This window comes from Ahaetulla prasina, chromosome 4 (assembly GCF_028640845.1).
Source record: "Ahaetulla prasina isolate Xishuangbanna chromosome 4, ASM2864084v1, whole genome shotgun sequence".
Taxonomy (NCBI): domain Eukaryota; kingdom Metazoa; phylum Chordata; class Lepidosauria; order Squamata; family Colubridae; genus Ahaetulla; species Ahaetulla prasina.
This window is the reverse complement of record NC_080542.1, coordinates 117484531-117497805: the sequence shown is the minus strand read 5'-3', so window position 1 is coordinate 117497805 and position 13275 is coordinate 117484531. Positions and strand designations below refer to the sequence as shown.

Sequence of the window (13275 nt, the reverse complement as noted above, 5' to 3'; positions counted from 1 at the left end):
GTTTTTTTAACATAGCCAGGTACATAATCAAATCCAATTCAATTTCCACCCATCCTCTTGTATATTTTATCAATATATTTCCCTTCCCCCATTTTTAATTTTACTATTTGCATATCTCTAATATAAAAAAGAAATTCTAGTCTAACCCTCTATCCTGAATTTAACTCTTTGATCAAGTCTATCTCTCGCTTTTTTGCCCCCTTTCTTATCTCTTCCATCTATATTAGAACCCTATATTCCCATTTACTAATTTCTTTCTTTTCCACCTTTATAACATCAACATCCATAATCTCATTACATTTCAATAAACATTTTTAAAATCATTATTCTTAATCATATAAAAGAAAAAACAAAAACAACAAAGAAAAAATGATAGTTAACATTTCAATCTTGATCTATATTAATTCCCTTTTTGTTTTTCTTCAAAGTTCCTTACTTTACAAACAATATATCTTATGTTTTTATCAATTCTGCCCACTTCCATGACATCAGTATCAATCACTTCTTTATCAATGAAAGTTTTAAGGTCATTATTCTTAGTTTTATTAAAAAAAAAAGGAGCAAACATTTCTCTTATTTCAAAAAGTTTCACGCTTATACTTATGTATTCTCAGCTCTTGGAAGTTTTAATCTTATTCTATTTCAATTCCATTTATATTTTCCCTTAAAATTCTATGCTTTCTTAATTTATTCTATTTTTCTATTAATTCTCCTTTTTTCTTCTTCCCCCCGTCTTTATTTCTCTCTATTAACTTCTAAGTAATCCTTTAAGACTTGTTTTTTTAACATCATAAATTCTTTATTCACTATCAATTCTAAAACAGCTCTGGTTTTTTATGAATCTTATTTTCCATCAATTGTTGTAATTATTTCTTGTATTCCTTGCCTAAAAATCATTTGTGTGTTTTGTCTTGTTTTCAGTTGTTCTCTGCTTTGATCTTTGAAGTTTTAGCTCTTGAAGGTCAAACAGCTTGTTTATAGAAACCTCCCTTAGAATTCTCACCAGTCTTCTCACCAGTCTTATCATGGCCATAGAAGGTTTTCAACAATGACCAAAATGCTAGTAATTCCTCTTCCACCGTTAGATGTCATTTTGCAGTCCACAAATCCAATCCATAATTAACAGAAGTATTCATTTTATTTCCTTAACTTAAAACTCCTTGTTTTCAGTTTTTTCTACTTTTTCCAATTAGTCCAATTAGTCCCATTTAAAACATAGCTTTAATTTTAAAGTTTGCTTAATTCCAATCCATAGAGGAAAAGGGAATCAGAGATATTCCATTCAAGTCAAATTTTAAATCCTCGGTTTTTTTCCTTTTCCCCCTTTTTCTGATCTTTAGTCAATTATTAGAAGCTTCCAAATAGTCCAAATTCCAGCTTTAATTAAAGGTTCCATTTTTCCATTTTTATTTGGCGGTTGAAAAACATTTAGATTTATATTTACATTTAGATTAGTTGAGACATGAACTAGGCTTTTGAAGAATGGTCAGCCAGTTTGGAATGAAGTTGAACATGCTATCTTTATATCTCTTTGCAGTATTGGTTCCTCACCGCACCAAAGCAAGATGGCGGCACCTAGCTGAACATAGCTGATGCCTCCAAATCAAGCAGAGTAATCTAGATAGTACTTGAATCAAAAATCATTAAAAAAAGGACTGAGGGCTTCCCCCAAGATGGCTGCTGAACGGTATGAATGTTTTCCTTTCCTGCTGACAATTTGCTGATTTTGCTGCCAGAGCTGGTTCTCTAGAAGTGCAGCTCCCTAGATTGGGAGCACTTAGGAATAACCTAGATGACTTTTGAATGATGGTGGACCCTTCTAGGAAGGGAAGTCTTGAAGATGCCAGTCCTCTTTTTAAGCGATTGAAAAATCCATTTTCCTTTCAGCATTTCATTTTCTAACCGTGTCTGGATAACTTTTACTTTTTGAATTTACTGCTTTATTTTGCTTTTTGTCTCTAAAAGTTAACGGGCTGGTTAAAAGCTGACCTACTTTAACCCCTTGCTGGATTTTATGTTTTTTTTCTCTTCCTTTTGATTTAGGTTATTTTGAATAATTTTTGCTTTTCCATATGGAAATGCTAAGCATCCTTGGAAGCATCCATATGGAAGCTAAGCATCCTTGGAAGTGTTTTTATTTGATTTACATCATATTAGACTTTCACAACAAGGTTTTTTGTACCTTATTAACTTGCTAAATATTTGGAATTCATTTTTTTAATTTTTCTTTTAACTTTGGATCGATATAGCTGAAAAATATCTTTCCTATTCCTTTGATTTATTTCTTTACTTTGCATTAATGTTTTTTGCTTCCTGGCTAACTTATACAGAACAGATTGAAAAAATGAACAGACTGGCTGAAAAAAACCATTTGGTAACATGCAATCTTTAATTGAATTAAAAAATGATGAAATGATAATGGCGGTGAAAAATATACAGAGGCATGTTGTTCTGAAATTAGATTCAGAAAAGGAATGTGATTTGGAACCAGTTAATTTGTTGAAAAGAAATTGGGATTGTACAGTCTTAAAACTTATTTAATCAGACACAATTGATAAAAAAATTGCACGAAGAAACAAACATGGATATCTGATCCAGGACAAATTACTGTTAATCTTTGGGATGACTTGGGATAGATAAGATATCATGGAAAATTTTCTATGAGTTATTTACAATAATAGTTTGCTAACATAGGAGTACATCTTGTTTTTATTATTATTGCTCTTGCTGTTAACTATTTTGTCATCAATATTGTATATACTTCCCGAACTTAACAATGACAGGTTAGCAATTTGCAAATGGACTTGGTAGTTTAAAATCTTTTGGGCTTGTTTTGCAAAGGATGAAAAATTAATTTTGTAGTAACGTATTAATCAGTATGGGGGGATAATATGTTTCTCAATACACTTTTTAAATGTCTTGCTTGTTTTGTGTTGGAAGTTAAATCCAGTCTGTGTTTTATTCCAAGCCGGGAGGGAAATGCAGGGTGAGAAAAAATTTGAGGCAGCCTCCAGTTGGAAAGGAAGTTTATTGGCCCAGTAACAGCAGTGATAGCAGCAAGTGTTTCTGGGGTTGCCAGAATTCCTATGGCCCCCATGGACTGAAAATTCTTGGTGTTTCTATCCTAACACATCAGAATATCTTCAGGTTGCAGCAAAATATGCAAATCATTAGTATATGAAAGCCATACTTGGTATTTGAATGAGATATCAGATATGCACTTTTCAGAAAATGGGTTGGTCTAGATTTAAAATAGAATTTGCCTTGGTTCAGAATTAAAATGCTTTCAATGTAATTTTAAAATTAGGAATATGATTACAAGATATGTAGCGGCAAAGTGGGATCATATTCAATATGTTGAAAAGCCACTAATTGTGCTTTTTTGTTGAAATCGCTGAGAAGGATTTGTAATATATTTTAATGCCTTAAGTTAAAATCTGATTAATTCTTATTGAAGAATTCCATTGAAATTTGGGATTTTTCAATAACATAATGCACAGTGTTATTTTATAAAAAAATAAATATCAATTTGGATATCTGATCAATTTGAACAACCTCCTGGAATTTAATTAGGGCATCTATTGGACCCCTGACACAATAGAGCAGGGATAGTCAACCTTCTTATACATACCGCCCACTTTTGTATCTCTGTTAATACCAAAATTTTCTAACCGCCCGTTCCACAGTAATGCGCTGTGTATCATCGTCTGCGCATGCCTCTTGCGCATCATGGATTGGGTTTGGGGGGGTGCCGGCTACCAGCTCTGCTTGTCTGTTACAGCTGGGTGGTGTGGGGGGAGATGCGTGAACTATTCTGGGACGAGGCTCTTTTGTTTACAATTGCACTATAGCACCATTTAGTTTCACTTATGTAACGTGAAATAAACTTATGCGCGGGTGATACAAATAGTATATTTTCAGAAATTTAAATTGTCACGGGGAATTTTATGAAATGTTTTTAAATAATGCTATGAAATTTTTTTTAAAAGTCAATTAAATTTTAAAAAAAGGAAAGTGCTTCAGTATCGGACAAAACCCCTACCGCTCACCATGAAAGCTGGAACTCTCACTAGTGGGCGGTAGGGACCAGGTTGATTACCACTGCACTAGAGGTTTGGAAGTAAAATTGGACAGCCATTTGTATGATGATATCAGGATTTGTACTTGTGATTGGACTAGAATTCCAAAATCCTTTCCAATTCTTAGATTTTATGATAAGCAGTGTAAGACAATGGTAGATTTTACTTCACTTTTTGAACTAAAAGTTAACAAATTGCATGTTAAAGGTCAATATATTTATATCAATATCTACTTCTAGTTGACAAGTAGGAGATATAAATATGCAACAAGTAAAGAAAATAACTGGTCTTTTGGTTCATGTTACAATAGAATCAGAACGTATGGCAGTATTTTTGACTATTATTAGATAAATATCCATTTATATATCACTATATTAAAAACTGTATACTTGATTCATGGAGAAAGAAACAGTTAATCCTACTATGAATAATTAACAATGAAACCTAACTTTTTTACTTTCACTCCCATATAATCACTGGAGCAGGGGTTCTTTCTAAAAGATAAGAAAACAGGTGTAAAAGTTTGCAGTCAATTTGTCAAGTACTCAAAATGCTTGTGCATAGCAACTTATATATATATATATATATATATATATATATATATATATATATATATATATATATATATATATATATATATATATATATATATATTTGTTTTCTGAGGTTTTCACGGGTGTTTGTATATAGGTCTTTGGTTGTTCGGGTTTTCTCCCGTGTAAAATTGAAAGTGTCTTGGCGACATTTCGACGAAGTCTCATTCGTCATCTTCAGGCTTCAGCTTCGTGCTTCTGGGAGCAAAAAGTGTCCTTCAAGCAAAATCAGGGACTTCTAGTCAGAATCAGGGATTTCCAAAAAGGAAGATAAAAAGTGACCTTCAAGTGGAGATGAACAGCTGGTGACTTTGTGGCCAAGGCTAGGCATTTTCCTTGACAAAAATGTTTAAAGGATTTGGTGTGCAGCTGTGGTTTCTTCCGAGCTGTTTTTCAACTTCTTAGCTACATAGCATTAATACCTTCTCATAGCTTCCCATCCAAGTATTTATTATGACTCAGCTTCTAAACTCTAACAAGACCAATCAAATTCGGTGTAATTCCACCTGATCAGACACAGCACCACAGATATATTAAACAGCTATGCTGAGCTAAAATGTTCACCTCCCAGGTAATCTGTAAGATGCTCCAGACTCTAAGAGGCACCTAGCTTTTTGGGGAGGAAAACAACAACAAAAAATGCTGCCTCTGCCTCCCAGCAATTTGCCTCCTTCCAGCAAACAGCCAACAGCCTGGTCAGTTCAGCACTGCCTGATTTAGCAAGAGCAGCTGATTGGTGATTGCATCTGCCTCCTGGAATACCGTCTATCAGCTGTTCCAAGCTGCGGAGATCATCACCACCTATCGCTGCCTCCGCATGTCCCATTTTTGGCCTCTGTGCACTCCATTTTCAGTCTCTGCACACCCCATTTTTGGCCTGTTCCAGGCGGCAGGAATTGCCGCCACTGCCTATTCCCGCCTCCTGGAATGGGGTAGCAATGGCAATGGGCGATAGGCTGCAGCAGCGATGGTAATGATAGGCGATGGCAATCACCGCAGCCTGGAACAGCTGATAGGTAGTATTACAGGAGGCAGATCCAACCGCAAATCAGCTGCTCGTGCTAAATCAGGCTGTGCTGAAGCTGACCAGGCTGTTTGCTGCAAGGAGGCAAATTGCTGGGAGGCAGAAGCCGAAGGGTGAGGGCTGGTGGGTGGGTGGGGCTTCGCTCTATAAGACACACAGGCATTTCCACCCACTTGGAAATGGAAGTGCGTCTTATACACCCTATAGGATAGGGAGAGGAATACATTTACCTCTAAAATATATGTAAAGCTACCATTTCCTGCATATTTTTGTGTGGGAGAAAGGAATGTCTTTAGATTAATATTGTTAGGAAAATATGGATTATATTGACAAACGTAAACTACTTCCTTAGTCCTGCTGCTCAATCAAGAGCCTAAATTGCAAAGTCAAAGGAAAAGCAGCACTTCATCATCAATATATTCCTAGTTTATTACATATAACCTATTTGAGTTTTCTGGAATCTTGGGTGCTGTTTGTTTGCAGATGTTTCATTCCAGACTTCTATAAGTAACATCTTCAGCGCTAACAAGGAGTGGGGTTTACTTCTGTTTTTATATCTTTGTTGGTCCAGTCCATGTTGGTGGAGAGCTCGTTTTCGCCTTGATAATTCCTCTGTTAGGCTACTTGATTGATTGTCTGAGTTGGTAGTTCTTTGATTAGGGTATTGTTTATTGCTTATGTTAATTCTCGTATTCCCTGTTTATCTAAGTGTTGATTGCAGGGAAGGTGTTATGGCATTTTTTTTCCTTTTTAACTTTTTAAATTGCTTCTTGAATCCATGTGTAAATGTGCTTTATCTGTATGTACCTATTAATGGTTGATGGGTCTTCTGGTTTACTTAAGATATTTTGAAATTGTGGATTTCAGTGATGTATAATTGCCTATATTGTATAGGCAGTTTATCTCTTTTATCTGGTATTTTGCAGTGTGTTTGTGCTGTGTGAATAATGGTCTTACACAGCTCCTTTTGGGGGAAGATGGGTTGTTACTTTGGAAGTAAAACACTTGGTTGGTTTTCAATAGACTTGTATTTCAAAGATGCCATTTTCTTTGCTGATTGGATAGCTAGGTAGGTTAGGATTGCTTTATTCTTCCTTGTAAATGTTATTCCTTTGAAGATGTTGTCATGTTGTTTTTTTATTATGACAAAGTTGTTGTCTACATACCAGATTCATACTTTTGGTTGCATGTATGGGAGTCCTGTAGTTTCTACACATTGCGTTACAGACTCTGCTACGACTCCTGAACGTGTTGATTGCATGGGTGTGTAGGAAGTTAGCACCCACCCCTCTCCTAGAAGAATGAAATATTTTAGAAAATATTAAAAAGGGCAGAATATTATATTTCCCTGGATGAGAAATGGAGAAACATGTTTTAAGGACAAAGCAGCTCCCTGCAGCTTCCTGCCTCTCTCCCTTTGTCAATGGACCAGAGGCAGAAACTCATTCTTCCTCCTATGTCAATGGACCATCATCTGTAACACAATAGGACCCATCTAGCAACAGAAGCTCCCCACATAGCACCTGGGAAGATTACATCAGCCAGCAAGGCTAGCTAAGACCCCCATCCCTGGGAGTCTGACAACCAATCAAGATACTCTTCCTGTGCCCCAGAAATTTCAAAGCTCAGAGAGAGCATAAAACCAAGGCATGCTCAGTATCTCCCTCCCTTTTTCTGTTCAGGAACTCAAACCATGTGAACCTGACCACAATTAAACCATCTTTCCAAGCGGTCTCCATGTTTCCAGTGTCTTTTTTCCCACTTGGAACTGACCTCAGATGGCCATTTCTTCCAACAATTGTTCCTCTGATTTGTTGGTATATTTATCAACTTGAAAGTAGATAGTAAGGCAGAGGCTGATGAAATCTGTGATACTGGTTTAATCTTGGTATATATGTGGTTAGATTTGGTATGTTACAGATCAGTACAGCAATACTGCCATGAACTGCAACATTTCATTAATTCTGGGTCTTTGGAGTGTGAAGAGTGTTGTAATGTTGAATGAAACCAAATGAAATATCTGAATTTGCTTAAAAAACCCTCTCAAGATTAATCTATAAAGAAATACTATTATTTTTTTCCCCATGCTATAAGACTGGGTAGTTATCCATCTTAAATACAGCAGAGTTTCAGCCAAACAGCAATGTTATAGAGCAAATAGTATACAAAGATAAAAACATGCACTTGTGGAAGCTTTAAATCTAAGCAACTGGGGAGAAAATTTATTTGGTATTCTGCAATTCCCTCAAACGGGTACCCAATACTATTTGCTTTTCTCTCTCACACGCACACATTCACTCACACACAAACACACTCTTCTTTTAAGTAGCAACTGCTTTAAAAAAAGTAAAGCAAAATAGCACAAGACGCGGCCGAAGGGCAGTAGAATTTCTGTCTTCATTCCTTGGGCATTGTACACATGCTGAGAGGCATTTTCTCACTGTATTTATGCCGGGCTCCTAGCTTTGTGGCCGTCGCCACCTGACTCTTGGTACCTGACTCTTACCCACCGGTGGACTCTCCTTCGCTCCTTGCTGTTACTGCAACTTCCTCGCGGCGTTAAAAGCGAATCCCTAGGACTCCAAACCGAGTAATTTCTGTTGCCGCCGGCCCCCCCACCCTCGCCTCCTGAGGCGGCAGAAACAGCGAACCGTGTGTGTTTGTGTGTGTATGTGTGTGCGCGCGTGTGCGTTTTTTGCGGCTAACGTCTTTGGCCAACCGGCTGTGGCGGGTGTGGGGGGGAAACTCGGCCAACCTCTGCCGGAAGCCTTGTCAAACGCCCCAGCAGGGGACGTGGCCGAGAAACGACCGCTCGGCTCCGCGCCAAGCCCCTCCTATCTTGGCGACGTGTGTCTCGCAACGTGCTGAAGGGCGGGAAGTAAACAAGGCCCGGCCTTCTCTGGCCGCTCCCCCTCTGCCGGGCCTCCAGTACCTTCCAGGAGGGCCTAGGCCTGCGAAAGGGAGGAGGGAGCCGCCCAGAGCTGTGGCGCAGCAGGAATTCCCGCTCCGGCGCGGCCCGAGGAAAACGGGAGGGCGAAGGGAGGGGGCGCTGTTTCTTCGGACCCGCCTCCCCGCCCGCGTGAGGAACTGAGAAGTGGGCGGAAGCGGTTATTAGGACGCCGACGCCGGAGGGGCGGGGATGCCCGAGGCTATTTTTACTCGCTCGCCTCATCCTTTCTGGCTACTTGCACGGAGGGGCGGCGGCAAAGCGGTGGCCGCAGTGGTTGCTCTCTAGCCCGGCCCCTGCAGCCTTCCTGGGTTGCTGTGAGCGCCACCACCGCAACAGCCTATAAAGAGCCGAGGATGCAGCTGTACAGCACTATCGTCACTCATTATCCGGCCTCGGCAGCGGCAGCGGCAGCAGCGGCGGCGGCGGCGGCGGCGGCAGCTGCAGCGGCAAGCGGCACGTCCAGCGAGCCGGGAGTCGTGTTCAAAGTCTCGCCGGAGCCCGCGGGACAAAGCCCGGTTGGAACTGAGAGCGACGTCGGAGGTGGCGGAGGAGGGACTGCGAGTGCCGTCACCGCAGGAGCAGCCAACACCATGCCTGCCTTCTCTTGCCTTGAATTGCTGCCCTCGGCGGGGCCCGTCCAGAGGAAGCCGCCGCCGCAGCCGCAGCAGCAACAGCAGCAGCCGCCGCAACCGCAGGTCTTTGGCTCCGTGGCGCAAATGACCCGCCGCCGGCAGCTTGAGAGAGTCGTGCCCATCCAACTGGTGCCGCACTCGGAGTCCGTCGGAGCGGTGGGGGAGCTGGACCCGCAGGCGGCTTCCAATGCCCACCCGTGGCTGCTGCTGGAGAGCAGTGGGGGCGAAGTTGCGGCCGCCGCCCAGCCAACCTTGCAGCCGGAGCCCAGCAATCACGGGCTCCGCTTCAACGAGCATTGCCAGGCCTTGCAAGCGGCGGCGGCAGCCGGCTCCTACTCGGGAATTGCAGCTGAGTCTCAGCCCGCCACCACATTGAAAGTTGCCGAGGAGGCGAGCCCCAGCCAATTGCGTCAGACGGAGCGGAGCGAGAAGGTGGCGCTCTACCTGGCCGAGGTTGAGAAGCAAGATAAGTACCTGCGGCACAAAGGCCGTTTCCGCTTCCATATCATTCCCGACGGCAACTGTTTGTACCGGGCCGTCTGCAAAGCCATCAATGGAGACCAGTGCCTGCATGGGGAACTTCGCGAGCAGACCGTGCACTACATGGCCGACCACCTGGAGTACTTCGCACCCATCATCGAAGGCGACGTGGGGGAGTTCCTCATCAACGCTGCCCAGGACGGCTCCTGGGCCGGCTATCCTGAGCTCCTGGCCATGGGGCAGATGCTGAATCTTAATATCCACCTCACCACCGGAGGCAGATCCGAGAGTGCCACCGTCTCCACCATGACCCACTACCTGGGCCCCGAGGATCCGACCCGACCCAGCATTTGGTTGATCTGGCTGAGCAATGGCCACTATGATGCTGCGCTGGATTGTCAGTGTCCCAATCCAGAGTATGAAGAGTGGTGCAGGAAGACTCAGATGCAGCGCAGGAGGGATGAGGAGCTGGCCAGAACCATGGCAGTGTCCTTGTCCAAGATGTACATTGAGCAGAATGCCTGTTCCTGAGATAGACATTACATCCCTTGCCTGCTGTTCTGGTGCCTTAATGTTCTCCATTTCTTTCTCTAGCAGTTGTAATTCTTATATGGAGCAAAAACCTGAAGAGAAGGGAGGGAGAGTGAGATTTATAATGAATGCTTATCTATAGATTATCAAATACTAGTTATTTTCCTATCTCTTATTTTGTGTATATAATGTTTCTTTCATTTCCATACACACTGTTCTTTACACTCTTTAAAATTAAGAGAGGATTCTCTTTTTTCTTTTTGCACTTTTTCTAGTCTTTGTTCACCGCCAAAATAAAATTTAATTTCATTCTTTGCCTATAGATTTTTTTTCTGCCGATATGGCTGATAGCATAACAGTTACTTTATGTTAATATCTGACACATTCGCAGTATCATTCTTTCAATGAAAATTGTATTGCTTTCTAGCAAAGGTGGAGAGCAATTGGGCTTCTATGTTCAGTTAGCTGGAGTAAGCTGGGTTTTCAGTTTATTTGATTGGTCTTTTTTGTTTGTTAACCACACATAAACAATGGTTTAAAAAAAACTGCAGACACACAAAGATACTTTAAAAGTATAAATGCCTCCTGTCTGCCCGTTAGTAGTCCATCAGCAGGTTTATCACATTCTTTTGTTTCTAATTGGCTTAAGATGGTATTATGTACAAATATATTTATACTAAGTTTGTATGGTTTGCTGGGTCAAACATCCAAGGTAGAAGCCACCCTCTTCAATTTTTGAATGAACTGAAATGGTTAGATATATTTATTAAATGGAGTTTGTACTTTTTTTATCTTGTGACTTTGGAATTTATACTGTATTTGTATAATAGCAATATTCTTAGCATTCTGGAATAAATGTATAGTTTTGCTTGGATCTCTGACACATGTCTGTGTGGGTGAAAACATCTGCCTTAAACTTGGGGTTTCTGGCTAGGCTGCAAAAAGAAAGTGAAAGCTCTTGGCAAATATTTTTTCTTTGGTACTTTGGCACTAGACTTACTACTGGATCCACATCAGGAATAGCGATTTTTTATTTCTAGGAGAAAAGTATTCACACAATTAAACAGAATTCAATTTATTTGAGTCTTAATTTTAGTGTTTTCAATTTCAAAATAATGCACTAAAGATTGTAATTGCAGGACCTATGGGGGGGAGGGGAACAGAATTGACTGCATATTGGGGCTAAATTAGTTATCTAATAATGTAGTTGGAAGAGAAATTGGGACCACAAAGTGGTAAAGATGTAATTTTTTCACTCCAGGTCGGAAGACTTCCATTCAGCCCCAAAGGCAACAGTTTACATATTTAGAACTTTTCATGGTACTTGGAATTACAATATGAAGCTGTAATTCAGTGACAGCATACTTAGAAATCAGCTTTATTAAAATCAATCAAACATAGTGAATAAGCATGGACAGGTAAGAACATGTTATAGACTAATCAGGAATTCCAGTTACAACAAATCTATTTGTGTGCTAATCAAATTGCAGAAACCACACTTTACAGCAGGTGACATGATTAGTGGAATTAACTTGACATCAGCTGTTCTGAATCAAATCCTATAAACTGATGTCCTCAAAATGAGCAGAATTTGCCTAAGAACATGGAAGTGGAGTCTGCTTTTTCTTCTAGCAATAGAAAGGGGTTCCTCTGTGAAGCCAATCAAAACAGGAGAATTTTGCCACATAACAGATTTTCAAGCCTGCTTTGCCATATTAATGAATGCTGTCCCAAGTACAATATGTTCAGGGTTGCAATTGTGGAAGAATTACAAAGCTCTCACTTTAAATTGGACGAAGCATACAGAATTATGCTCCCAAGTTCATTTTGATTAACATCAATTTATAAACCAGGCTAGTCCTGTTTGAAGCGGAAACCATGATTTGGATAATGATGTGTCATTTTGTAACTATCCACCCACAAAATAGGTGTGTGCTCTGTCCCTGTTCTTGGCAAAGGCATATTTATTACTTTTATAAACATGAATTCATTTATTAAAAAGCTGTAGATATAAACATAACTTTAAAAAGATTTTAAAAAACCTTTTTGGTGGAAGGCTGTTCTCTTTAGGAAAAGGCAGAAGAAGAATTCAAAGAGATGAGTGTCAAGGTTAAATGTCCTTGGAGGCAAGTTTTCTGATAAACCATCATTTACTAGAAGGCCTGGATAAAAGCAGGTTTGTCTATTAACAAAGTTAAGCTGAAAATTTCAGAGATCATGTGTTTCGTTTTTTTCTTAGCACTGAAACCAACAAATTCTTTAATGCTACATTTAAGGAAAAGGGGGTGGTTCCATGTGAATTTTCCATCTAAGTGTCTTGATCTATGCTTTGAATTGCTCTCACCTTAGATTCTGTTTGATGCTGAGTTCATTTCCTGAGCTTCTGTAATATCCTCCAGATACAACTCAACTGCATTTTTCATAATTCCTATGGTCATTATGACTGCAAATTCTGGGAATTCCCAACACCAAATTAAGAAGTACTGATCTAGGCCATCAAATGAGCTAACAGAAAACTTTAAAGCATTATACATTCAAAGGTCTGATTTTCCACACTGACTAGTTGCTGTGGGAAATGATATATTCTCTACTGGAGTGACTGGAGTCCACATAAAAGATCTGGTTGAAGCTGAAAGCCGGGCAAGCCTGACATTCTGTCACATGGTAGCCCACCAGAAGCACTGTCAATACCTTATCTGATACACGTTCATTATATAGTACATATTCTCTGACCAACAGTCAATAATGAAGAAAATGTTCCCCTATCCTCCAAAGTTCTCCACAAGAGGCTTAGGACTAGTAAAGAAATGCTTTTTCCTACATGCATAGCTACACTTTGGAATTCTTATATCCTCAGTATATTCACACAGAAGGATATATTGTCTACACGATGACTTTAACCTAGGATGTCTTAAATTATGTCAATCATTTCAAGGAATGGGTAACATCAAATACTTATTTCCTATATACTTTTTTTGGGGTGTGT

The 13275-nt window shown here is 40.1% G+C and overlaps 2 protein-coding genes across 4 annotated transcripts in view; one reads left to right on the top strand and one right to left on the bottom strand.

Moving 5' to 3' along the window:
* The window catches only part of C4H10orf67 (chromosome 4 C10orf67 homolog), a 127185-nt gene extending 118698 nt beyond the window's left edge, over positions 1 to 8487 (bottom strand). For all 3 annotated transcript variants that reach the window (XM_058183163.1, XM_058183161.1, XM_058183162.1), the window contains exon 1: positions 8207 to 8487. The gene's annotated coding sequence lies outside the window, so the exon portion shown is untranslated. The remainder of the gene's footprint in view (positions 1 to 8206) is intronic.
* A 322-nt stretch (positions 8488 to 8809) lies between these two features.
* On the top strand, positions 8810 to 11170 carry OTUD1 (OTU deubiquitinase 1). Its single transcript, XM_058183164.1, has one exon. The coding sequence runs from the start codon at positions 9000 to 9002 to the stop codon at positions 10287 to 10289; it is 1290 nt and encodes a 429-aa protein (XP_058039147.1). The 5' UTR covers positions 8810 to 8999; the 3' UTR covers positions 10290 to 11170.
* The last annotated feature ends 2105 nt before the right edge of the window (positions 11171 to 13275 follow it).